General features: G+C 41.4%; 1 protein-coding gene across 1 annotated transcript; it reads right to left on the bottom strand.

Moving 5' to 3' along the window:
* Positions 1-3772: 3772 nt before the first annotated feature.
* CASC4 (cancer susceptibility candidate 4) lies at positions 3773-27488 on the bottom strand. Its single transcript, XM_010285203.1, has 10 exons — positions 27162-27488; positions 20858-20912; positions 19786-19888; positions 18631-18721; positions 17581-17725; positions 16628-16708; positions 16172-16270; positions 14599-14772; positions 8700-8867; positions 3773-4397 (listed from the first exon to the last, which is right to left on the bottom strand). Exons 1-10 carry the CDS (start codon positions 27486-27488, stop codon positions 4327-4329), a joined length of 1314 nt encoding a protein of 437 aa, XP_010283505.1. The 3' UTR covers positions 3773-4326.
* Between the last annotated feature and the right edge of the window lie 65 nt (positions 27489-27553).

The raw sequence follows: 27553 nt of genomic DNA, 5'->3' as shown, positions 1-27553 counted from the left end.
AGGTACAGCATTAAGCAACAGGATTACACTAGTGGGACTTCTTGCTTCCCAGGATATTGTACAAAGAACAAATCTCACGGGAAGCTGAGGACGAGGAGCTCCAGGAATTCCTGAAAAATGAGGACGCCTCTAATTGTCGTCTTGCATCTTCATCTTGGTAATTCAGGCATTTATCTCCTAGCTCCAGCAGTTAGATGCCGAGGTGGAGCCAGTATCCCAAGTCCTCTATAGAGCAGCAGTTCCCAGCTGGCAAAGAGCCGTCGGAGGTGAGGTATGGAGCGGGAGAGGAGGTGCTGCAGGCCTGCAGCGCTGGAGGAGGCCTGGCTCGAGGAAGAGGAAGGAGAAGGCAGCACCACCAGAGAGCTGCAAGGCAGGGCTGTGAGGGAAGAACCTGGCGTGAACGCGGTCCGGAAGACAGCCGGCATTGTGCGAGGAGGCGGCAGCGAGGCAGAACTGCAGGCCTGAAGGAGAAATGGGAACGAGGAGGGGGCACGGGACTGACTGCTCAGATGGGGGAAGCAGCAACAGCCACATGTGTGTGTGAGGGGGGAGATGGCTCAGCAAACAAAGCACCTACAAACAAATCAAATGGAAAAAAAGCAAGGAGCATTGCTCTAAAAACATTGGCAGTTTCCCAAAAGAACATACACTCTTTTTTTTTTTTTAACTGAAGTGGAATTTGTTTGACAGAACAATTCCCCTTAGAAATAAAATTCTTTAAACATTGAATCACTAAATAATGAAGGGTGAAGTGTTTAGTGACCTAAATTAGATTCCTTAAAAGGATACCCGCTAAGATCAAACTGTGTTTCTATACAGGCTATACTTAAGCCAAATGTTTTCCCAAAATACAGAGGCAAAACAAGCCCAAGTCCGTGCGTAGGGTTTGCTGCCCGAGTCTCCTAGCGCGTTTCGAATAGCAGAAGGGAACTGGGAGCATTTGCCTGTTGTCAACTCCATTGAGCGCTGTGGGTGCAGCAGCAGCAGCGCCGCTCGCCCTGCCGAGCGGACACAACCACACTGGAGGTGACATTTTCTTCCAAGGCAGATGTTCATGTCCCTCCTCCGTAACTGTATTTCCCCCTCCCTTGGCCGATTATGAAATAAGCCATAAAACTGTGAGTATCACTTTCTCAAGGAATAGAGCAGAAAACCACAAGACGCAAGCCTACTGGTTGAGAGCAAGTGTCCATCTGGGCTGGTATCTCGCCATTTTGCCATCTTCAAAGAGCATGAAAAACGTGCGTTCTTCTTACCTTGCCTAACTGATTTTAAGCTGGGAGGTGGGCGCAGACCGAGGGCCGTTTCCAGGGAAGGCAGATGCAGAGTACTTTGTCACCTCGGTCACTGCTGCAGTCACGTGCCAGGTCACTTGCTGCAGATGTAGAGTTGGTGCCGCCTCGTGAACGAACTAAGCCTTGCTCAAACCGTGCGCAGGCGACGGCACAGCGGGTGTTTCATGAGCTTTCTGTGGCCCCTTCCAGAGCAGTGAGGTAACCAACGTGGCAGTTAAAGGCACTGAAAGCGAGGGTGGATGATGTGGAGTTTTTCTAACACGGGACTGTTGTACAGCCTGAGGCATACAAGAGAAGTTTTACATAGTACAAAATTGATTATGTACATAACGGTTATAGCAAGACTATTAATTGTAAAATTCACCTATTTCCCAACATCAGTTACCTAATGATTTTGTCTAGAAATGCCAGATAACATCATTCTGTATCACCTACAGAAGTAACCAGGTTACAGGGAAAACCAGAGTGAACAGAAACACATTAAGGAATCTTTCACGTCATTGACCATCTCACTTAGATGGTAAATATAGAAAAGTGGTCCCTGAGCACTAACAGAGCATTCTGCTTTTGATGGAGAAGACCGGTTTTTTGGTCTGTTTTCAAAAGCATCACACTTGTACAGATTCAAAGAAATAACATGAAATTGTTTAATCTTCTAGGGATGAGAAGCTAAACTAAAATTTGATCAATCTCCCCATCACGTAACTGGGAAAGAACGGTAACACCAGGCTGAGTCAGGGTACGGCCACAAGATCTATCGAAAACTGAGCTGGGTGTGAGCAGCAGCACCTGCCTGTGGCACGCATTCCTCGCCCTAAGCCAGCCTAATTTATTTCATAACAACAGAAAGTTACTGACCTCTGAGTAGGCGTTTCTCAACGGGCAGCTCATTTGTTGTAAACTTCACCTCGTACACCTTCTCAGTAACTTGGTCATTTGACTACAAGTCCCTCAGGCTTCAAGGGGTGGAAAGCAGCGGCGCTAAGACGTGCACCGCCGGAGCCACGGCTCACAGGACTGGCCAAAGCAGCTTTTGTACCGTGCCAGAGGTTACACATTGACAGACTTAAGGGAAGACTTTAACGACATGGCCAAGTTATTCTTACGTACCCGTAAAAGCAGCTCAAAATTCCCTGCCGTGTTGGTACTGGAGCCGAAGCAGACTTTTGGCACCTGCTGGCACTGCCCTGCAGGTGACACAGGCAAGTGTGAGGCACCCAGCGAGCTCCTCGCCTCCATCGCTGCCCCAAACAGCCGTAACCACTGCTGAGGAGGTGTCAGAATACCCCAACCTCTGGGAAGCCCTCAGTTAATCCAGTTTTAAGTAGTCAAAAGGAGAAAAAAAAAGCCAGAAGCCTCACATACTTTAAACAACTTAATTTATTAGAACCCATAACTGTTGCTTTCATTAGAAGAATCAAGTTAACACCTAATTCAGGGTGAAATTACGTTTTAAGACAAACAGAAAAACTGTAGTGCCTAAATACAGTACTTACTGAAGAATGCTAAGTTTATACGTATTGTGTGGTATTAGTATGGTATCTAATTCTGAGCAGGTTCAGCGTTTTATTTTCAACTGAAAGTACATCACACCATGCAAAGGGCTATTCCTCCATCTGCCTCCCAGAAGTATGGAATGAAGAGCTCAAGCCTTAAACAAAGCCAAAAAATAAAACCCTGGAGCTGCAATGCCAGGATCTGAAATTTTTATTTCTTGTATATTTAAGACTGATTGGTAGAAGATGCCTGTAGGAAAAAAAAAAAAACAAACCAAAAAACACAAACCCAAGTTGTATGACTGCTGAAACGTATTTAAAAGGTTCACTGAATTGGCATCGAGCAAACCTTAACTGTTACTTCAAATTGGAACCTGAGTACAGAGATAAAGTACAATCACCCATGTCATAGGCCCTACAATTTCTTTTCACAGTAGCCCTTTTGGAGAAGCAGGTTGGGTTAATAACCTTAATTTTCACTACTGTAGATCAACAGAATAATTTCCATAAAATTCAGAAAGTGCTTAAACACAGAATACAAAAAGTATCTAACTTACAAACCTTCCAATATAGAAAATCAAAACGTGGAACATGGCAGATGTTGAGAGATCTGTATCGAAGTATTAAATTGTAAATTAACTCAAGTGACTGCGACACAGGATGGATGCTCGAGACAGCGAAACGGTGCATATAACGTATTTACTGAGGGTGAGGGTTGTTCCTTCCATTAAGGTTCCTACAACGCTGATGTAGACTTCTCTTTCTCACTAACACACTTGCTCTCTTTAACACATACACAAAGATTTCCTACAGGCTGTGCTGAATTACTTACATTACCTTTTAAAATAAGCTATTAGTTACACAACTTTTTCAGGATGTATCAAATTATTAAAATTCTAATATCACCGATCTCCAGCTCTAGCTACAAGATTTGGTCACTGTAGGAGAACTAAAATGGTACTTGCTTCCAAAGACTGTCACATCACAGCCTTTCCTCAGTTACATTAAGAGCAATTTTTTTAAGTGTTCAGTTTCATTCTCAACTGATAGCTCACCTGCAAAATACAAAAACATAGCACTCGTGAGAAAAGCAGGAGTAGTTTTGCTCATACAGGTATTACTGTAGAAAAGGAGTCCTTTGGCTGTACATTGTTTCCACAGTGTATTTGTTACATGAGATACAAACTGTACAAGTTCTCCAGTTTACAAAGTTTTCTAAATTGCAGAAACAGTTCAGCCCGTATTTATAATATTGGTTTTAAATGTAAAGATTATTACAGATAAGGTACAGTCTAATTGGCTCAATGTAACAACAAAAATGTAGTTTTAATACAATCTGCAATAGTACAACTATGTACATATGTACAGAACTGTTTCCTTCTGTTACTGCGCTGACTTTGAGTATACTCGTCACTTGCAATGATCAGCTTCCTGTAAAGTAAGAAACGCTGAAGTAGAAATGGTTCAGTTTTGCAGCACTTCAAGTTCCTCAGTGAAGATCTCTTCTCATCCACATTTCCGGCTTAATTCCAGCCTTAAAGAACACCATCACTGAAGCGTGGCTTGCCGTAATCGAGGTCGTTTTGTAGATCTCTTTCTTCATCATCTGCAATTAAAATACTCAGATCAAATCTGATGTGATGCTACTGAAAAAATATTTAAGCATACTTTCCCAGAACACGCACACATCCACGCGGAACTGGCCTCGTCTGCTTATGGGAATGAAGTCATCGGGGACAATACGGAGAGCGCCTACGGGCCTGCGATTACAAGTCCAGCTGTCAGCACCCGGGGAGTCGTCCCTCATGCAGAACAGGGACTTCACACTATTTAATATCTTTGGCTTTATTGCAACTGCGTTTCAGAGATTTGTTGACTTGAGAGATTGCAGAACTAGTTACACTTACTACTGTAATTTGAGAATCTTCCTGTAAAGGTTTCGAACTCTCCCACTAAAGCCCAACTACAAAGTCAACTACTTCAGAGAGTTACACTGCCATTTTTTAACCCATTCTAGAGTTAATACAGTCTAAGATTTTGCCAAGGTTGGGTACCTCATGGGATGAGCACAGAGAACTCTGTATGACCCCCTCCAGGCTAAGCTAGTACTTCTTCCACCTACTTCTCAGATTTGAAAAATGATCCCTTGCACACAGACATGGTTCAGCACATTTTTCAGTGATGGAATTTTTACCGATGCTGGAGTTAACTTAGCTGTCAACATTTTTACATACCACTATCTCGTATCTCAGACTTGAGGGTAAAATTTGAGGAGAGACTTTTAAAAATGCAAAAGGAGCTCTCCACCTTTTCACACCTTTTATCAACAGAAATCCCTGTTCTGCCTCTCCGCACTGCTGAAGAATCAACAATACGTTTTTCACCACTACTCTTCACAGCCGAAACAAACCCATCTAGCCAGGCTCCTACGTGGCAAGCACTCAGCCCACCAGTCAAGACATCTTCTCTTGAATTGCAGAGTAGCTGCACACTCAGCCAGGAAACGCAGCAGGAGCCAGGCACGGGCGACGCACTGTACGCGGCCCCGCAACCGATGCCGAGTGGCCACTTGAGGAGCGCCAGATCTTTCTCCGCTGCATTTGGTTCATCTTTAACAATGGATTTACAGCTTTGTCCTTGACTGGAAGCACAAAGATGTTTCACCTTGTCTTTCAGATCCAGAACAACTATCTCTCTCCACCACTCTACTCTGTCCTACATCTTGACTTCTACCCCTTGGGTTTTGGTTTTTGAGGCTCATGAAAAATCATAAAATTAAAAAACCAACCTCGTGCATCCTCAGTATAACCATCTACTGTAGCACATACAAAAAATACGTCAAGAAAATGCACATTGAGTATTTTTTTCAAGTGATGTTTTAAAATGTATTACATAGCCTGCATTCTACCTGCCATAGTTCAGCTCTCTCCCGTGTGGGTCCCCAGCGTTCTTCCCTCAATAAGCAAAGGAGCCCTAAAATGTCAGTTTGTTTCAATTAACAAGCTTTTGCTGCATTTCAAAGCTGTGTTGCTTTATATGCAGGGAAGATGCTTGTTCACAGGAATTTGGAAAGCAAATTTGAAGTTGACCAGGTCTTTTACTAGATGAGAAGCTGTCTGAAGCTCTTCAACACTGCCACAACCATCACTCATCAGCCTGCCCAACGGTAGCCCACACCCAACAGCAGAAGGCTGAAGGTTATCCACACCACAGATGCTTTTGTCTGGTAATAAACTACTAATACAGCATGTGGGTATCACTTGATTTATATAATCCTCCACCATCCAGCCACCACAACAACATAGAAGCCAACAACTTTGAAGTATCACCTTGCATTTGGAACAGGTGGACTGGAAGGAGGAATGCCAGATTGGGTACTGACATTCACATGGGATTATCTCCCAAATTTGTGTATTTTCCTCTGATAATTTCAATCTAGGGCCCACGCATTTCTAGCAGCAACAGAAAAACATGTTTAATTAAATTGCTTTGTTTGCACATGCCACATGCTTGGTTCCAGCCTAATGCAAAACCATGTGATGTTTTTCTAGTAGTTTTTAGACAGAAATTCAGGTTTTTTTCCCCTCCCTAAACAATTAAAACCACCCTCCCTCCAAGCCCCCATAATTCTACCCTCTCCTACCCTGCAAAGACATTTGTGTAAAGACTAAAGCAGACACTTTCTAAAATGGTACTTCTGGAAGCATCACTTGCCATGCTGTTTGACTTCTATCAAATCAAGTCAACAAGTTATTAGGAAACAACATAACAAAGGGCTTGGAAAATTAAGTCTGAGGTAGTAACACAGGCTGCTCAGACTATTCTTCATGAAAAGGCTTCCAGAAGACATTCTTTAATCTTTACTACCAGATATTAAATCCATTATATCTATACAGATATACAGAGGGGTTGATCAGAAAAAAGATTTTCACCAAGTTCAAAGTTAAAGCCACCAGAGCAGTGAACTGACAGGTACCACAGCAAAATGGGAAACAGTTTTGTGAGGCCACTTTCAGTTACAGCTTTTTTTTTTTTTTTTTAAATATCCCTTGCATGGCAAGCTCCATAAGCACAATCTCTACCATTTTAAACAATTTTCCACCACCTGCTACTCTATCATACCCACCCTTTCCTAAGTGGCATACAGGAACGCTGTTCGTGCTACCGGTAATAGTTCACAGCATACATGATACCAGCTCTTGCTACCTAAAGCCATTAGTTCCCCTGTAGAGGCCACCACAGCAACGTATTCGTGCCAATAAGGAAAGGAGCACGGAGCCTCGCGGTACAGAAGAGCCGCGGCTGGCGGGAAGACGGCGCTGCAGCCCCGCGCCGCTTGGGCGGCCCACCTGCGCCCAGGCTCCTGGTCAGCAGCGCAGCGGCTGCGCGTAAAGACGAGCCCGAGGGCTGAGTGAGGCAAACGGCAGAAGTTAGCGCAGCTTCAGTAACTGTTACGTGGTTACTGCTTCGAGAACTGTATCCTCGAGTCCAGGTAAGGAGCTACTGCGGCGAGGAGCCAGGCATCAGCCGCCGCTCAGTAAGGGGCACCGAACTGGGAAAAGGAAAAACCCAGCCCACACAACTGCTTGGATTTGCAGAGCAGAGCTTAGACGTACAAACATGCACGACATACCATGCTTTCCTTTTCTCTACAAGATTGTAATCTTTAGAAGCAAGTCTCCTAGTTCCACAGCACAGCACCGACAGAAGACGCTCTATATACTTTTGTACCTTCTTGTCCACACAAATTGCAACCCAGCAACGACCCATCCAGGGGAAGAGGCGCTGGCAACCCAGAGTAACTAAAATCCACTGCTACAGCTCTGAGCAAACCATGTAACAAAACAGGCCTCATCTTCCAGAGCAGCAGCAGAGTTTTCATTTTCATTGATAAGTTAATTAATTGCCCAGGATTCTGATCCAGACTTTTCTTTTGCTTGTTCATGAATTTCAAACTACCAGCCCAGCCAAAAAATGCCTACACTGCATAGTTAGATGCCCGCACACAGAAATTAGTTGCTTTTTGTTAGCTTTTCCCATTAATTAGGCTTGGATACCAATTAAATACATGTCTGAAAAACTACCAGCTAAAAAACTTGCATTAGGAGGATCAAAATTGGAGTGCCTGTAGAACTTCAACTGGATGTTTTATTTTCTTTTTCCCCTCTTTTATTTTGCACTTTCTTTAATTGGTAATACTATATATGTTTACATAAACATTTTCACCCTACAGACATGCACGCTTTTCACAAAATGTTACCAAACAACTAGATGGAAAATGGTAGACAACGTGGCAGATGCATGGCAGACAAGCAATGGAGAGGCGCTGCACCGAAAAATGCATGCAGAACGAGGTGGTGAACATGCACACACGGGTATCACGCTAGCACCAGATTAATGAGTTTTGCAGTTTGGTTAGCAAGGAAAACCAGAAGCCTGTTGAATCTGTGTACGATACACAAAAATTACACTTAGAATTGTTAACTGAAACCCCCCTGCATACCACCTCAAGGCAGGTGGGACAAAAGCAGTAGTCAAAAAAAACCCACTACGCTTCAGTATTTGAAAACTGCTTTAGTAATGTCGAAGACTCCATCCCAACTAGCTAGGAACCAGATTTGGGGTTTCACACAAAACCACTTCTGGAATTTGAAGTGTCTTGATTTTCCTAGCAGAAACTGTATACACGACTGAAATAAGGTATCAACATGCTCTCACTGAAAACTGCTGTAACATAACACCGCTTTCAAACGGAGAGCAAGACCGAATTTTTAGGATTGCGTACAGCTTATTTATTCTGTATCGGAAATTTTTGATCAGCTAATAATAGCTACACTTTACACAAATTCAACAAGTAAACTCGGCGTGGATTTTATTACAATGGGATGGAGATAAGGCCCAAGCTCACCTTGGACGTCTTCTTCTCCACCATCACCATCCTCTTCCTCATTGTAAGCCAGCTCAGCTTGTTTGTCTGCCTCATACTCACCCACGTTACCATCATCCCCATTATAATCTGCCAGTTTAGAACCCTGCTGCGGATCAACAGGGGATTCATTCTCATCAAAGAATCGGCCTGTGAAGTAGGCAAATGATTAAGTCAGAAGCAGAGAGGAAAGAAATAGGAAGATTCTAAACGAAAGCAGACTGCAGGTTAAGATAGGCGGGTTTATTGTAGTAGTTTCAGCTGGAGGAGAAAGGGCGTAGAAGGGCAAGGGCTGGGGGAGAATAACAAGGCTTATGGAACACCTCCGTGCAAAAAGTCTGTACTCGGTCATTCAGCACTTGGATCTTGTGAAACCTGATTGTTACGAGCTTCACTCTTAGGAGAAAAGAGCTAGAGCAAGCAAAAAAAGCTCCACCTGATTACCTACAAACACTAATACAAGTTTTCTTAAAATGCTGAAGAGCATACAGAGAAAGTTTTTGTATCTAGACATTTTTCTGAGGACTGGCATTTTTCTACAAACAACAGAGCAATATATTGCTGACTGCATATACTGTAAGGTCTGCAGAACGTGTACCATATTGTCAAGGGTAAAAATCTAGCAAAGATCTGCCTCGCATCTCTGAACTGATTTTAACTAATTAATTTGGCTTTACACTCTGGTTTCCTATTAAGCTTTAACAGTTTTCAAAATGTTCTGAATCCAGTATTTTTGTCTCCCAGTAAAGAATTAAGAATAGTTCCAGATACTGAAACAATGCACAAGAAAAATGAGATTTAGCTGGAGCTATGAAATGACTACAGTCAACCAAGTACATGATGAAAGATTAATGGTGTAATGTCAAGTTCAGAGCTGGTGTTTAATGCGATACAAGGAGATCTGTTCAAGTCCAATGCAGTTCAGAATGCGACACTGAGTCTGTGGAGGATACAAGTCTGGAAGGATTATGTATAAATTAAAAAAATAGGATTAAAGTGTGATATAATCTTTACAGACTGGAAACGGACTGAGAAAAAAGTCTGCCAAGGCAAATGTTAAGTGATTTGCAGTGGAAGCAATTAAACAGCGAAGTAGAACTGAAGAATATGATTTCGACATTAGGATTAAAAAGGAGGCTGGTTACATGGAGAGATGTAAAAATGAAAATATTTCTTAAAACAATGAAAACTATCACATATGGCAGTATATAAAAATCAGGACAGAAACAATAACATAGTGCTTATCTGGGTGGGAAAGAAAAGCAGAAGAATCACATATAGTGCAGCTCAAATGTACAGAAACAGAAGTTTCTGTTATTTTCATTAAATAAGCAAGATGAAACTATGATCTGTTTCAAAATCAAAAGTTTAATATATTACTCATTCTCTATTCATCTCTAATTCAGTAATCTTTGATTTTATTGTTTGTATTTTTGGACACTGCATTATATATAAAAAGCAGACAGAACTGTACATTTCACACATGGTTAAATATAAAACAAGCTATGGAAAGAAAACTGAATGCACTCAACTTAGAAAAAAATGAGCCTGTCGATATGCCAAAAGTACTGTGACAATTACTGAATAAATTGAAGCTGACAGAAGGAAATGTTAAAATATTAGAAAGAGATCCTAGGAAACACAGCTGGCCCAGAGAGGTCTGTGAGCTGGGGCTCACGGGAGCACCCCAGCCTCCAGGACTGCCCTGGCAAGCTCGGATTCCAGCACAGCTTCAGGATGCAGCTACTCCTTCGCTACAGGTGCTTCATTCACATCAAGTATTCAGTACTTTAGCTCAAGCTACTTCAAATCCAGGGAGGAAAGGCTGAGCACACAAACCTCAGCAGCAGTCATTTTGGGTAGGCGGTCTTGCCAGCAACTCCACTGCCTGTGCGTGCAGAGTCAGGTGTACAAAAGGTTTAGGCAGTAGATGACTTCTCGCACACACCAGGAGAACATCAATGCTCTTAACACAGGGCACATACAATGGTCTTGGGATAGCAAGCCTTTAGGCAAACACCAGAACAGGAGTCCCTGGTAGCTCGAGCCAGCAAGGCACCAATTGCTGTCTGAAGCAGACGGACAAGATCTGAGTCCTGATGGCACTGCAGATCTCTCCAGTCACTCCAACCACGAGTCAGTGCCCGTCACGCAGGCAATATACGAACTGACTATTTGAGACACAGTGAATACATTGTCATGAAGCACGAGAGGTTAGCGACAGCACGGGATGCCCCATAAGGATGTCACTGATGCTAAAATCTCCAGGTAACATTCGCTGAAATTAATTCTGATTAGACACATGTGATATTACTCCAAGCTGGATCCTTACAAGCACGCTACTCAGAGCAGCTGTCCACATGCTCATCACTAAGGACCTGCTTACAGGACAACTTTAAACAGCAGCATGGACTGGAGGTTTGCTGCACACAGGTTTTTTCCACGTTCCAGGTAGGAGCACAAATAGCAACCTTGCTGCAATCACTTTCAGGTTCTGCTGCTTCTGAAACCAAAGGGCTGCAGTGTGCCTATCTCTGTGCCTAATACTGAAGTTACTTTCTAAATCTATGCTATGAAAAAGGAAAACATCTTTTGGGAAGAAGTTCTCTGACTCTGAAACCAGACAGATATGAAGGATATCCTGACCAATGATGGTTACCATCCCACGGGCTGATGCATAGCAGGTTTTGAAGCACTCAGTAACCAAAACCTCAGCCAGGCAAGTGCCTACAGGGAAAGCTGTGTGCCAGTGCAGGGTGCCTCTACACCAGAGGGTTGAATTCATCACCAACAGACCTTTCAGAACACCCACTGCTGATCAATCAGGAAATAAATCTTCTGCAAACCTGGGTGAGCTATTTCCATATGTGATACAGAAAGTCTCTCCCTCACCGCATCATTACAATGTAAGTTATTCCAAATAAGAAGGAGCAAAGAGAAAAGGAAAAGACTAATCAGTGATGATCACTGGCTCTTAGGCACCCATTCACAGCCTACGATGGTGACATTCACTGCTCCGGCCTACAGAGGTAGCTGCCACCATTTAATCCATTACCAGGGAAGACAGCCAATCCATTTAAAAACCCCAACAACTGGAGCAGGAGGCTCTGTCACTTCAGCCGTAGCGGCTCAAGTCAGACAAGCAAAGGATCTTCAAGAAGCTCCTTTGAGAAACTACGTAGTCTTGCACATCTCAGGATGCACAAAATGGAAGAAAAGCTTGCAGAGGTTGCATGCCAATTTTGAATATATCTATTCCCACTTAATCCATGAGTGATATTAAAATAACTGTTTCTAAAAAAAAAGCCAACAGTAAATTGATGTCCATTCCCTACCTACCAAACCTGAGTTATTTTAGAGCTACTCTCCCCTCATACTACCTTCCCTCCCTGATTTTTTTTTTTTTTTCCCCTCTCTCTCCCTGGAATTCCTTCCAGCTTTCCGTCATCTTTCTTTGGTACTTAAAGCCAGAGGATGGCCTCACAAGCACTAGCTAAAACAGTTAGTAACTCCATCTCATGATCTTATCTGACATTCCTGTTAACACATCCCAGAAGAAAAACCTCACTTCAAACATTTGTTAGTAACTAATACCCAGTGTTGACCACATTGGTTTTGACTGAACTGCTGCTCACTTGCTGTTTGTCACTTACTCCGTGCATGTACTTCTCCATTCTTAATTGTGGATTACTTCTATGTTTACAAGCTTTTACGTTTCTGTAAACCACATCTCATATACTGTTTATCACCCAGCACTCAAAATACCAAACGGTGCCAAGCAAAGGCTGCATCTTTGTAAACCTCACAGAAGCTCTTCAAGTAAAACTCTGACACCTATGCCTGGAATACTCTTTTCTTAAAGTTGTGCACCCACCAAATAGCTTGTTATTCCTAACCAGGCCTCCATTAATTTGCCTACGACGGAGTCACGTTCCTGTTTTTACTGCTTTCATTCCTTCGAATATGTACTTTTCAGTTTGTATCACTTTGACACAATCTCTGTTCTTGAAAAATCCATGTTAACCACTTGTCGTATTACATTCAAACTGATCGAGAATTTGTTCCATTACCTTTCCAGATATCAAAGCTAGGCTGCTGGGTCTCTAGAACTCCTCAATCCTCCTTCCATTCACTTTCTAAAGGCATGTCATCTTGCGCTACGACGGTACCTCTCAAAGTTGTAGATGGTTCAGAAGCCATTTCAGGTAGCTTCTTAAACCTCTCAGATGAGGTGTGGCACTACCTACAGGCTTCAGCCTCCAACCCGTTGGGGGCCTCCAGGGGTTGAGGGGAGAAGGAATGGACGCACTGAACTCCCACATCCCTGTACACCCCTTTAGGCCAACGCACACAACGCTAGCTATCTGCTAGCCAATCTATGTGCTCTCAGGCCCCATTTTAATTTAACCTCTGCTTCAGAACAGCAACTAAAATATTTTACAAGAATAAATGGAGTATTATTTTAAACTTATTTCTCTGTTATTCAAGGAATATTTAAGAGATTGCTAGAAGCTGACATTTTTTTCCTGCAATTTCTCTAAGCTACAGAAGTGCCAGTCAAGCTCTAGACCATGAAAAGGAATTGCAACAACTTAAACAAAGGGAACTTCCCAAACTAAACCTTTTGAGACAAAAATGAATGCATAGTTTCATGTTCCCAAGAGTGACCCTAAGTTTCAGAATTCATTTTTCATTGATTACTGAAACCAATTCATGATTCTATGTCAACAAAATTGCTATTTCTGTACTACTGTTTATCCAGTCCACAGAATTAACAAAGGTTTCTGGCAGGATGCTATAGAATCCTTTTTTCCTCTCAATTCTTGTGACTCTGAGTGTGGCTGGTCTGATATAACAACTTGTCATCTTGGGAATACAGACCCATGTTAATCATAGAAACCAAAGCCTAAGTGAAAGCTACTTATCTGTGAGTACAAAGAAATTTAAAATTGAATTTATAATAGCTATATAATTTAAAAAAAAAAATCTTAGTTGGGTAAAAAACAAGAGGCAATGTTTCAGTACTATGTTTTTTCTTCCAGATGCCCCTTTCCCCACTCAAATGCTAAAGAAGTTGAATTAGTTCTTTAAAAGTAACTAGGTTAAGGTATACCTAGTCAGTATACTCTATACTATACTTCGGAGCACAGTATCTCCACTGATACCATTAGGAATATTATATTGAAAACAGTTTCTTTAGGAAGACGCTAAATCAAACGCTGTAGGCATAATACTCTCCCAACATTACGGTATCAGCCACAAGGTAGAGACGCGTCTCAAAAACAACAGTACACAGACAACTGTACCTGCATTTGCAAGTTCTTACCTGCTGTCTGCCCACTAAGCCTCAGCAGTATTACCACCATCACACACAAACAAATACATGATTTGCTCCTGTCTGAAGGCTTCTTCCTTGAGCAGACATGGAAGAGAAAGGTTCTGGAAAACTTCCTCTCACAGAAGAACAAACTTCTGGCCAATACACACATTGCACCACAAAGACCCCCTATGTAAGGGCTAAATTCTTGTGCTATTGCCCAAAACATCATATTTAAGTCAAGTAATCCAGTGTGACTAAGTCACTCAGTATCATGCATGTATCAAAAGTCTTGGCTTAATCTATTTAAATGGGTAATAAATTCCAAAAGCAGTTCAAATTCCTATAAGCAAAATTTTTTTTTTTTAATGACCGAATATATATATGAAAAGTGACACATTAAGGCATATCTTTTACACAGTAACATGTTACGTTTCTTTTCAGGCTTACTCTCCAGAAGGCCACCTGCTGTAATGGCTCCTATTTTCCAGACACACACTATTACAGATAGAAAATGAAGTGATTTTCTTAATATATTGAAGTATATGATACTGGCCAACTTACTTTGCTTCATCTTCTGCAAGTCACTAACTCTGTTCTTTGGGATTTTTATATGGTCTGTCTCAATTTTGCGTTCTTTCTGATTTTCCATATTTTCTTCAAAATTTAAGTGCTGGAGAGAATTTGGAGGTATCTGTTTTGCAATATCAGCATTTCCATCATTGTCACTGTGCAGTCCTACAGAATGAGAAAGCATATTCGGTTTTTATATGGTTCCAAAAGAAGGCTATAACGTTACTGCAAAAGCTAATGCATCACATTTTAATACATAATCAATCCTAATTTGTTACCTTCTCAGGTGATTTTCTGTATGTACTTAAGCACTTGATGAAGCCCAGGACAATAATACGTTTCTGTATTTTTATATCCTCCTGCTGATTCTGCTTTTCAAATCTACTAAGCACCACTTATTGTTTCAAGCGCTATGATCTGAGAAGGTTGCAGCAGGTCACAGAAGTTATGCTAAAAATAATAAGCAGAATCACAGGACTACAAAACGAAGGAATACAGAAAACCCTGATCCCCTGGAAATTCACATCAACCTTCTGTTGATATACTCTAAATTCAACAAAGCAAATTTCACTTGCTATCTTTTATGTTTTCTCATTAATAAAAGTCAAAATGAAGGTCTATCTCAGAACAACAAAAAGAAACAAACTATTTAAAAGATTTGACATTTGGAAATAAACTTTAAATGTGTATACAGACTTTGAGCTCACTGATTTTGGTATTCTAATCTGCTTACATGTCTACTGCAAAAGGAAAGAAATTAAAAAATAATTCCGTTGTCTTTTTTTCAAAAGAACCAATAATGGGCATAATAAAAAGCTTCAAGCTGTTTGGTCATGTCACAAATAAATAATTGAGTACATTGTATTCAATGTTTTTTAGCAGGCCAGTATTTGAACATGCCACAACCTAACGTTCTCTTTGACATTAAAGCAAAGTGACTTGATCCACAAGCATTAAATTTAAGTATATTTTCAATGGATTTGTGTACTTTCTAACTGCAATTCTTCTAAACCCTTTCACTGCAGTACTTTCAATGCTCTCATGTCCTAAACCTTCCCCACGTCACCCTCAAGCGAGCTGTTCACAGAAATAGGACACCAAGCAAGCAACAGTACCACACTGTTTATTCTCCAACTATAACTACCACTAGACCAACAATCAACTCCTGACACATTGCAGCCCAGTCTAATTAGTACCCCTAAGGAGGAGTACTAATTTCAATTACTCTCCTCTGTCCAGTGGAGAAATCTTGAAACACTTGCCTTTGAAAGTTCTAACTCTCAAATTTGGCTGAAGTTGGTCAAAAGGCTCAGAAATTAGGGGGTGTTGGGAAGGACGAAGAGAGATTGTATCACCAGCAACCTCAGTGCCTCAGGAGGCCAGACTCAGAATACACTCAATCTTGTATCCTGCAGAAATTCATCATTGTTTGTCTTTTTGTAACCACATCGAACACAAAAATGGGGCTGGCCATGTATGTCTGACATTCATGATATGGTAGCAGATATTAAATGGTAAGTTTCCTATAAAATGTTGACTCGTCACCAGCCAATAAGAATTTTACCTGTTGCCAGATTTGGAGCATGGGGCTGTTCAGTTGGAAGATTTATAACAGGTTGATGACCTTCACTTTTAGGAGCTGAAATAAGTGGCTTCTTTAAAGCTAAAATAAAACATAAGGACAAAAGCATCAACACAAAACAAACAGACACTATATACCAGGTCTTCCTCTAACAATCCTGCAAACTTTTTTGTTGTTCTTTTCTTGGTTTTAAACCATAGATGAAAATATAAAATACAAGATTTCGGGGGGTGGGGGAGAATTATCAGAAGCATTCAGTTTTGAGAATTTGAACCTCTAAAGCACAGTAAAAATTATCAGATTTTACACCCCACTTGAATTTTATTACTGTACACCGTTTTCAAAACTTTGCATTCACTACGAAACACATGGTATTCAAACAGAACACGTATGCCACCAAGAACCCAAATGTGAAAGTATTAGAATATTTCTCCTAACCCATGGGAGTATCTTCAGCTTTAGCAGGGTCATTATCTTCTATTTCAGGCATGCCTGCATCTCCTCCTGGTTTGATTTTCTCTGTAAGACAAGAATAGGATATTCTGCCTTATTAACCTTCAAGTTTGAACAGTGAATTTCCCTCTTGTGGAAGGCTCTAAGACCAGAAGAAAAGTCCTTTATCCACAGAACACATCCCATATTGATAATGCAACTACAACACTCCTTATATTGTACTGTCAAAGTCACTGAAGACTGCTTTGGAGCAGGGCTCCCAAAGTCAGTGCGATCTTCAGAAAGGGATGGGAAGCAGATGCACTGCTCCTGGTAGCAGAGTAGGAAAAGCCTGCTGCAAGAAGCTGGCCAGAACAGACACTGATACAAAAAGGTGCTGATTCAGCAGCATAAGAAGTAGAAACAAAAAGAACCCATCTGTCTTTTGGAGAGGCCTAGAGGGAGGCAACAACTGCAACAGTTACTCAGAGAGCCTCCTGAACAGCTCTTGATAACCAAAACGTCCCCACTGCTCCTGCTGACTTACCCAGCTAGAGACTTCTCACAGCAGTTTCAACATTCCTCACCTCCAGCCACCTTCTCTGTGCAGGTTCCAGGTCTCCAAGAAGCCCCTTCCCTAGCTCACCCCAAGACACATCTCACAGGGAGCAGAGAGCCAATCTCTAGTTCACAACTGGCCACATGAGGAAGGAGATGTCAAATAAACCGACAAAGTGAACACAAAACTGTGCAAGAAACTACTTTCATGAAAGGACATGCCAATCTCTGGATACCTGTGAACTCTAATTTAGTACAATCACATGCAGCTAATGAACTTATCTGAGCCAAATAATTCATTGTTCTACTTAATAAGAAATGCACCATTCTGTATGATAGCAAAGGATGCAACACAACTGGCCCATTATTTATCAGAAATGACAAAAAAAAAAAAGAAATACCTTTGCCATTTACAACATGATCTGAAGGCTGCTCATTCTTCACTGTGTTTTTATCTTCTGCCTCTGGAACAGTCTTAGATACTGCCTGGTCATCGTTATTAGGACTTACTTCAGTGTCTTTACTGGACTGGATTTTTTGTGTGGCCTGTTAGAATAAATTCATAAAGAATCAATATTAAGCACATCCCTGAAAATTACAAAACAAACCCCCTCAAATTCAAGACTACTTTGGGTAAGCAAAATCGCATTTATGAATTACATGATCAAAGCAAACAACAGCAGAAGCCCCCTCTATACAAATATGAACCCTGAGGGTAGACGAGAGTATGGACACGTAGCTGAACAGAAAATGTAAAATACAGCATGGCTGTGTGACATTTATATTGGCATATGTAGCTCTTAAGTACAAGGCAAACAGGTTAAGACATCATCGGCCTTAAGCCTCAGGTCAGAGGCTTTGAAAGAATTCTAGATTTTAAGAAAAGATCTGACTGAACCCTACTTCAAGTCTGCCTTATTATTTGAAATGTTTGTAGACAGGGACAAAGGAAATGAAATTTTAAGAAAAGCAGGTTATTTCATCTGTTTGTAGGAAAGATGCCCATATTCTACTGGCAGCTTGCACCACGTAATTACACCCTTGATACCATTCAAATACCATTGTTATTTGCATCACATTAGCACCTCGAGGCCTCAACAGAGATCAGGTTTCCCTTTGCGATAAACTGTGGAAGGCTGTAAGAACATAGATCCTACCCTGGAGAGCTATAAAGCAACATCCATTTTACAGAGAAGAAACCAAAATCCTTAGCAATGATGTCACGCAGGAAGGCTGTAGGAGAGTAAAGAATTAAGCCTGATCTTCAAGGCTCAGTTCACTGACTGAGCAAAACAGGCAAATGTTCTTACACTTATTTAGGGCTGCTCCGGACTATATTTAACGAAAAGTGAGGGGACAAATGTCCAAGGCCTCCATATATCCGAAATGCTGAGTCAAACAGCAGGCTTCAGGCTCGCCTAATTCAACAGAGAAACGTAGCTGCGCATTACCTTTTGTTCCCGCACAACTTGGTCCATTAATTTCTTTATGTTTTCTTCATGTTGCAGTCTCATCTCCTTGATCTGCTGCCCACACTGCAGACTTGATCAGAAACACATTATTAGTTATATTTCATTTGTTGTATCTGCTCTTCCATAAATAAAATAGGGGGAAAAATACGAAGTGGCACAAAAAGCCAAACCTGAGATATAACTAGAATAGTCTGTCCAAAAAGCCTTGTCCTGGAAAGTGTATGGAGTGGAAATGGACTGAATACAGAAAGAAAGCAGAACTGGAAAAAAAATAAGGACAGAGCAGAAAAACAGTAAAATAAACAGAATGGCCTTGAACATATTTCCTCCAAAACCTGGAAAGTGATAGAAAATTCAAGCTTCACAGTTAATCTGTCATCAGCATATATTAATTCCAGTAGGAAAGCAATATATGTCCCATGGCTGTCAACACAGAAGATGCACAACTACTGCTATCAGTTACTGCTACCAACTCAACATCTGAATGACACAAAGTGTCCCAACTTCTCTAACAAGCCACACAGAGATCAACCCAATTCAACAAAACTCCTTTCTCCCACAAACCCACAAATACTCCACATAACACAGAGGGTAAAGGATATTTTGTGTGTGTGTGAAAGTTTCAAACATTTTCGCAAGTGTTAATCTCCCCCATTCCTCAAGGCTTCAGAAGTAGTTGTTCTCCCTGTTTCTCCACCATGAACTTAAAAGTTGACTGAGGTCAACTTAAAATTTCAATCTACACAATAGTTTCAACTTCAGTTGGAAAAAAAATAAAATTACACTTCTAGAAAAATAACAGTCCTGGTGTGTTGATTAAAATCTTCCATGTATTTGTTAACTAAGATCTCCATGTTATAAAAAAATGCATTGACTTAAAATTGTCCAATGCTGAACAATTCTATTAAGTCAGATTTTTCTTAGACCATACCTCACTTTAAAGGGGAGGAGTAGAATGACACAAAAAATAGAACTTGCAAATCAAACAGCTAAGTCAAAGTTATTACATCACTAAGTGAGTATACTCAAATTTCAGGATTAGCAGAAATAGGATTAATTTGCACTTTTTAATAAATACAGACTTAACCTTACACACACACAAACCTACAGTTACTAACATTCTTGAAGACATACCTATCATATTCCAATCTCCTTGTAAGGTAAGTATTGTTCTTCTTGTACTCATGAAGTTGATCTTCCTGGCGAATGAATTCCTGACGTAACTCCGCGAGTTGTTCTAGACCAAAAAGCAGAGTCAACATGAATACAGAAATACAAGAAAAAATGCCCCATGTTAGATACAGCTTTCAGCATTGCTATAGAAGTTCAAAATTCGCTCCAGTTTTTATGTTATTTCTTCTAGATATACTTTAAAGATTCTTAAACTAACTTGAGAAAGATGCCAATTTACTCCTGTATGCCTGACGTCACTATGAATTATAGAACAATTCTTCTGATACTATGCCAAAACCCCTACATTTTTCTTTACCTTTTCATTCAGAAGACTTACACAATGCTACTTCACTCTGAGTAACACAAAAATACTACTAGGTTACTTTAGGCACAGTGGTCAAATATGCTTTTTCTGCAACAAATGTACAAAAGAATGTACCTTCACACTAAAACCAACACATATTTCCTGTCTTCATAAGTAATTGCTCTGGCAGTTTTTCTCCCTGCTCCTCAGTCTACAAATAATTGTTAGGCTTCCTACTGTTTTAAGTGGCAACTACACAGATAGAGGCAGAAATGACAAATGTTATCTGCAGGCATGTACAAATTTTGGCATTAGCTGTTCCAGGTCACTATGAAAGCCATACAGTAAGATTACAGGCATTGTAATCATATCTATATATAACAGCCTTGAAAGACATTTTCTGGACCTTTTCTGATCCAGCGTAAGTATCACAATGTTGCTGATCCAAAGAATACTAAACTGTGTATTTGGTCATGACAATGATTCCAGTACCCTGGAACTAAGCAGGACCAGAATAGAGGTTCTTTCTGCAGCCAGTAGAGCAAAGTCTGCGAGAGCCAAGCCTACGCTTATCCAGCCTAGGTAATAAACAAATACACTGAAATTTCACATTATGCAATGTTCCAGCGTCACTTGATCTTTTATTTAAAATGTATTCTGCAGTACCTAGGCAGTTAAAAAATAAACACCAAAAAAAAAAAATTCACAGTTTGGCCATAAACTCCTTACCCTTCAAACGATGTATGTCTGCCATTTGATAGGATATGTTGTTCTGCAGCTTCATCTGAAAGGAAGAAATGGTTATATAGACAATCAGCAGAAGAATAGAGAAGGTTTAGACTGTGAAGACTCAGGTGCGTTTGTTTTCACTTTACATTGTCTTTGAAAACAATGAATGTATGTAAAGGATTATCAGAACAACATATACAAAGTTCTTGTAAATATAAGTAGTGTATATTTAGTTATCTGTAAATGATATCACCAACCTAAACACTATATTTAGGCTTTGCTACAAGGACTTAAATTTATTTCCAGAACATACCTATCTGACAAAAAGTAGATTCTGTCAGGACTAAAATTAAACACACTGCATTCTGATACTGCAGAAGGAGACAGCAAATTTCCAAGGTCATAGTGAAAGTGTATAAAAATAAACACGTAGCATCATTAGCAGAAACAATTTTTACCCAATGTATATTTAAAGTAAGTTTTTACATGATGCTACCTAATGTTCATAACACTTTTTTAAGAGCAAATCTGACACCAGTAGACTTCCACAACAGCTTTTAATTTGGTATTTTTAGTAAGGAGAAAAATAGCAGTTACAATAAATAAGAAATGCATGTACACAAAGTCATTAAGTAAAGACGCTTTGTCTTGTTCTTAAAGATATAAAGACAAAAAATAGCAGAAATTAAGAGAAAGATGCACATGTAGAACACCCTGAGAAAGGGTGAAAAAAATCCACGACCGTCATCAGGCAACACTGATGCTGTAATTATTTTTCTTGTAGTTTGATGATCGGTATAAACAGTAACTCTAGAAAGGGTGCTGGAAGAGGGCTGTCATTCTTGGGTTACACGGTCAGAACCGCCTCTCGGGACACCAGAATGAAGTACGAGCACACCTACTCTGGCGCGGGACACACACACAGAGGCTACTCCAATTCCCACACAGATTCTGAAGTTCAGTGTCTGAGTCAGTTACCTACATTTCCTGTCAAAACAAACAAAAAAAGATGTATGCCTTTACCTCAAGACTTCCTCCACCCACCTCTACCTTTCCTTTTATCAAATTACTCACTCCTTTAAAAATGTTTCACATAACGTTTTTGGTTTTGGAAGAGGCACTCAAGCTCTGGACTGTCCGATTCAATTGGTCCCATATGGGTTGAGGCTGGCATTTATAACTTTAGGAACTACGGCCATACAAGAACTGCTGAAATCGTGATTTTCTGCAGAACAGAGCGTACGCTGAGGCACGCATCCAACAGCTCCAGTCACATAATAGAGGCTCCTTATGAAACAGAGTGCTCTATCGAGAGTTTTGTTCGTGCCAGACTGCAGTGTCCTGGCTCATCCCTAGCAGCAATGCACACACGGGCAGTGCTGGCAGCAAACCCTGCCCCGCGGCCGAGAACACAAGCCAGGAGGGTTTCGCCGAGAGGCACCACCGCAATGGCTCCAACATCCGGGGGGAACGCCCAGCCACTTCACAAGGCTCTTCCCAAAAAAAGAAAGAGTGGCAGATGCTGCAATCTTTCAGGAACCTGAGAACCCTGACTATATTGCTCTGAAGTATGATACAAAATAAAAACACCCGGCAGGGACAGCTAAGGAGCCTTCGCGGCATGTCCGAGCGCCACGCATTTGGGAAGCAGTTACACGTGTGCTCTGCTCACCAAGACATTTAAGGCACTCTAGTTACAGGATGCACAAAGAACAATAGTTGAACGAAAGTCTGTGTTGGCTTTATCTCAAGCACTTTTCCTATGCTTTATCTCAAAAGCTCAAGCAAGCCCTGTGGTGGGGACTTCACACAGAAGCACAAGACGAAAGTAACCGCCGAGCCTTTCTACCTCAACAGGCGCCCAGCTTGCCAGCTCTCCATCGAACGCACACCGGGACACGGGAACAGACACAAAGAGAGGGACTTGTTCAGCGTTAATGAAAAAGTATCCTTCCCTATTTTGCAAAGCCACTGGCAATAATGACAAGTTTTTTTCCTGTCTTCCATTCTAATGCAGTTCTTTCCCAGAACCCAGTAAATCTACAAAGGAGATCCTGGGAAGTAGTGAGTTCTGTGTTCAAACCTTCACCTACCAGAATTCATGATACAGAAAGCCTTCCCACTAGCTTGCTTCTGCTCATCCTATAAAATGTTTGACTTGTAATGGGCTGGGGGAGGGCTGCCTGTCTGTTAACAGGAGTTTGGTTTGAAGATAGCATCAGTTTTATCACACAATCTTTCAGTTTGGCAATTTTGGGTTTCAGAGAAAAGTGACAGAATTTATATCCAAAACAGCTCAGCTGACAGCAAATGTCCCTTATCTGAAGGATAGAAAGGGAAGAAGCTTTTTTATGATTCATGGGATCTGTTCCACCTACACATGCAAAAAACACACTCCACAAACCATGGCGCACATCCAGTTCTCTGAGCTGTGTCCTCCTTGAGTCTAGACCTATTTGTACCTTTCATATTTCTCAGTGGCTTCTCAGATCCTTTCCAAAGCAGTTGCCATGTATAGAAGAAATTCTCTGTAGGAAAAAACATCAAAAATCCTGTGTATGTATGTAGCTACGTACATGCAAGGCAACCTTCCAGTGCTGTCTGAATTGTTAACAGTCTTGTCATATAATGAAAGGCACTGTAAGGAAAGAAGTTATAAACATGCTGGAGTTTATCACGGTGTATGGCAAGACAGAACACAGGTGGTGTTGCTTCCTGACAAAGTGGTAAACTGTAGACATTCAGGCATATTTCCTTGTGAGTCATTTCTTTCTCTCTCAAGAACAGCCCCGAACTGCCTGTTGAAGCAGCGCGAGCAGGTGTCCATACCCCTCTGTGCAGCTCCCCAAGCTTCGGCATTCCCAACACACTGCTAGGGCACCTGCTGGAACAGCACAGGAAAGCTGTTTGAAAGTCTGTTTGCACAAGGGTCTGCACGCCACAATTCCATAATCTTTCTACTATTGACAACTGCCTTTTCCAGAATTGACATCACACAATTAATACAGCGTCAGAGATGACATTGTGATCATCAGGAACACACGGTAAGACTGGAAAATGCACCCAACAACACTGCTGTAAAGCTACAGCTTTGCAAACTGAGGAGCTATCAAGGAGTTTTGGCAACAAAGAACATAACCAGCTGCTCCCAAGGATGCCTTACTAAACAGTTTCATCCTATGAAGCACCATTTCCAGGCATCAGCTAAGGGGCAGGGCTCACCTGGCATCACCAGCAATAGCTTTGGAATGAGAAAGGCATGCTCCCGAGAGCTGCAATAGCACATACAGAGCTATGAACCCCCACACACTGGATGGTTGCCATTTGGAAGCTCTCCACTACAAATTCCTGCCATTCAATCATTTTATTGAGCTTATTGCAAAGGGATGTATAGAGCTGTGAAAAAAAGTTTCCTCATTGCATGCTGCAAAAAAGCATGAAATAGTCAGGAAACTAATGCTAACTCTGCACGTATCTCCCCCCCGCAAAACACTGGGGCAATCACTAACCCCGTTTGCCTCCCAAGAGAAGCTCCAAAAGAGGAGCACTCCTCTGGTTTGTTCCAAGGTCTGGCAGACCATCACAAGCCCATCAAGATGAGCACAGGGTTATAAGAGCATTCTCAAAAACTCATGGTTTTTCTTTTTTCTTTCTACAAGACAGTAGGTCACATTACTACATTTGCTCATAAGAGCAAACAATATTCTGGTGCAGTGTGACTGGCTTGGTAAGCATGCAGGGAGAGGGAGGAGAGACAAGGGTTTGCGTTTGACTACAGATATCACTGAGCTAGGAGGAAGCTGCCTGCAGAAATTCATGTTGCCTCAACACTGGGAAATGCACACTTGATTTACATGACCACAAGGCAAAGAATCTCTTAGGAAGACAAAGGGGCATAAAGCAGAATTGACACGACGATAACCACTGGAGTAGCGTCTTTCAAATGAGTTTTCTATGAAATAAGCCTAGATTTATTGTGATCTCCTGATATCCTGGGACCTATCAGTGCTGGTGTTTTATTATAGTTCCTGTATTTCACAAATGGACTAAGATTATTGGTAAAAAACAGTTTGTTCAAAGAACATCCTTGCCAAATTCTAAGAGAAAAAATTATCATTCAAGCCTTTTTTGGTCAGACGCTATATGCCTACTACTCACTATTGTTTTTGTAACAAATCTTTATTCTCTACAACAGAGCTCTATTCTCTACTCTAAGTTAAGTCACTTAAAAGGTTTCTTTAGGAAAAAAAATAGGATTGTCACCACTGAGAACATGACAGTAGTTCACATGGGAGGAAAAGAGAAAGGGACAGTGGCTGTTTATTGATTAAAACATACTGCTATTCTTGCCTATTAAGGCACATTGAAGGTTTTGAACACAAGCAGAGAGCATATTCAAAAGCTACTAGCTCACATGGCCTTAAATGGCAGCTTCTGGAACAAAGAATGAAGATACAGGCATACACTGCAGTATGCACACAATCAACAATAAAATTAATTTGTGAGGTTTACTGGTCACATTTCTCTTGCTCTGCCCTGTGAGATGCCAGACTCTGAGAGCATTCAGCAACCAGCCAGATCTATGGAGAACAACAAAGTGGTCAGCAGGTAGGGGCAACTCAACAGCACCTCTGCTTGTATCATGTGCATCAAAGTGGGCTCTGCCTTCCAGTAACCCTTGCTAGACACCCTGACTTCACACTTGCATTGGCTCCTGTAATGTTTTACTGTAGGACACCACATTTCCAAAAAATACCAATTTCTGGTATTAAAAGCAAGCCTTGCCATGCAGCCCAATAGTTAATAGCTTACTTGAACACCACCAGTGGAGTTTTACATCTGTCGGTCAGTTACAATAATGCACTGAAGTTCATTGCCCTACGAACACAGGCTGTATCATGGGAACACACAGTCACCTTCACCTACATAAAGAACACCCATACTACAAATACCCACCTATGTTACTTGGATATCCTTGGCCACTTCTCCAACAGTCTGAAGCTTGGAGGAGGCTTCAATGCACTTCCTCCATTAATTTGTCCAGCCTAGCCATGAACTCATGTTATTTTAGTATCCTCAACTGCCTGAGAAAGGGAGTTCCAACTCCGTGCACTGACTACAGCCTGTGTCTTCAAGCTACTACCATCTTTGGATGCTTGCTTTTATCAGAGGGCAATGAACAACTAAACCTATTTGCCCTCCATTTGCATGTAAAAGTTCAATTTAAACACAAACAAAGAACATAACAAAACCCCTCAACACTTTAGAAAACTACTTGTTTTCTGTCTTCTACAAGGGGAAGCATCTTTCAGCTTCACTTACTCAGACTTAACTATTGATACCTCTATAAAATACTTATTCATAAATCAAACCAGGTTTTATAGTATCACAATATTTTTAATCACAATGGTGTTAGTTGCTTTTATTTCCAATGGAGCACACCAGTATCCACCATTACATACTTAATCAGGCTTTTTATTCTAATCTCAGAAAAAAATTTAAAAATTAAAGAAACATGTTTGCTGAACACACAAATGGCTTAATTTTAATGGTTCAGTAGGAAAGAAAACATAACCTTAATACAAAGGAGTCTGCAATTCTGTAATGAGACATATATATATTCAGATTTTTCCGTGACAATTAAATGCATTTTCTTATACTGCTCATCAAATGTGTAATATGAAAGGGCCAGAAAAAACTCAGCCAGTAATAAGCCTGAGACTGTGGTATTTCCCTACATCCTACTGTGATAAAAGTGTTGTTCAATTAGCAGAATTATGAACTGCATGCAAACAGAATACACACCACCATACACGACTGAGTAAAAGAACTTGTCTGCTTAACTCCGCTGTAAAGAGTTGCCTGTGACGATTATTAAAGTGGAACAGTAAAAGTTGATGCATTCACTCATTTTCCGTTCCATAACAAAAGAAATCCCCAGGCCACCTCGACATAAAAGGGCAAGCTGAATTTTGTATTAGCTTTTCTCTTCGCGGCTAATGAAAATGACACATTATGTTAGCAGCAAGAATTTTTCAAGTATATGCTGCCTGCATAAGAACCAGACCCTGATGTGCAAGGCATTTTGAGTGAGACAGGGAAAACAAGCTCAGCAGTGCTACACCTGAACATTATGCTTGTTTCATTTTCCTTGAGACCAAGCAAACTGCAGTTTTAAGGCTCTGTATAGCTTTTTGACTGATCACACAAGATCAAATCATCTCAGCAGAGAAGGAAAGCTCAGAAAGAGTTCAAAAAAAGCCCCTCCCGCCGACCCCAGGACTGGATGCACCCTCTGCTTTACCTTGCTGTCCTCACACTTCTTCACCTGGCTGTCCCTGGCCTGCAGCTGGCTGCTCAGGTGGCTGTAGTCGGCCTCCTTCTGCTCCAGCTGCTTCTTGTGGGAGTCGACCTTGCCCATCAGGTCCGAATTCCTCTTCTCCAGCCGCCCCCGGGCCACCTCGGTGCGCTTGGCCTGGCTCTGCAGCTCCGCCACCTCCTCCTGCAGCAGGGCCTGGCGGGACGAGGCGTTCCAGCAGTTGAAGGCGAGGATGGCGATCACCACCAGAAGCGCCACGAAGACGAGGGAAGGCAGACGGCCGCCCCTCCGGTTGGCCCCGAAGCCCACCATGGGGGAAGGCCGACGGGCGGGGACTTCCCCCGCTCACCGCCTCTGCCCGCACCTGAGAGGGGAGA

The sequence above is a fragment of the Phaethon lepturus genome, unplaced genomic scaffold, assembly GCF_000687285.1.
Source record: "Phaethon lepturus isolate BGI_N335 unplaced genomic scaffold, ASM68728v1 scaffold50834, whole genome shotgun sequence".
NCBI lineage: Eukaryota > Metazoa > Chordata > Aves > Phaethontiformes > Phaethontidae > Phaethon > Phaethon lepturus.
Note: the sequence above shows the minus strand (reverse complement) of the source record. Positions and strands in the feature narration are given on the sequence as shown.

Bases quoted from the DNA above. Each gene is read 5' to 3' on its own strand.
- CASC4 (XM_010285203.1), bottom strand. From the start codon at position 27,488: ATGGTGGGCTTCGGGGCCAACCGGAGGGGCGGCCGTCTGCCTTCCCTC. The intron at 19,889-20,857 runs GTAAGGAGTTTA...TTTTTGGTCTAG, and splicing joins AGACATACATCGTTTGAAGG to AACAACTCGCGGAGTTACGT. The intron at 16,709-17,580 runs GTATTTCTTTTT...CTTGTCTTACAG, and splicing joins TCATGTTGTAAATGGCAAAG to AGAAAATCAAACCAGGAGGA.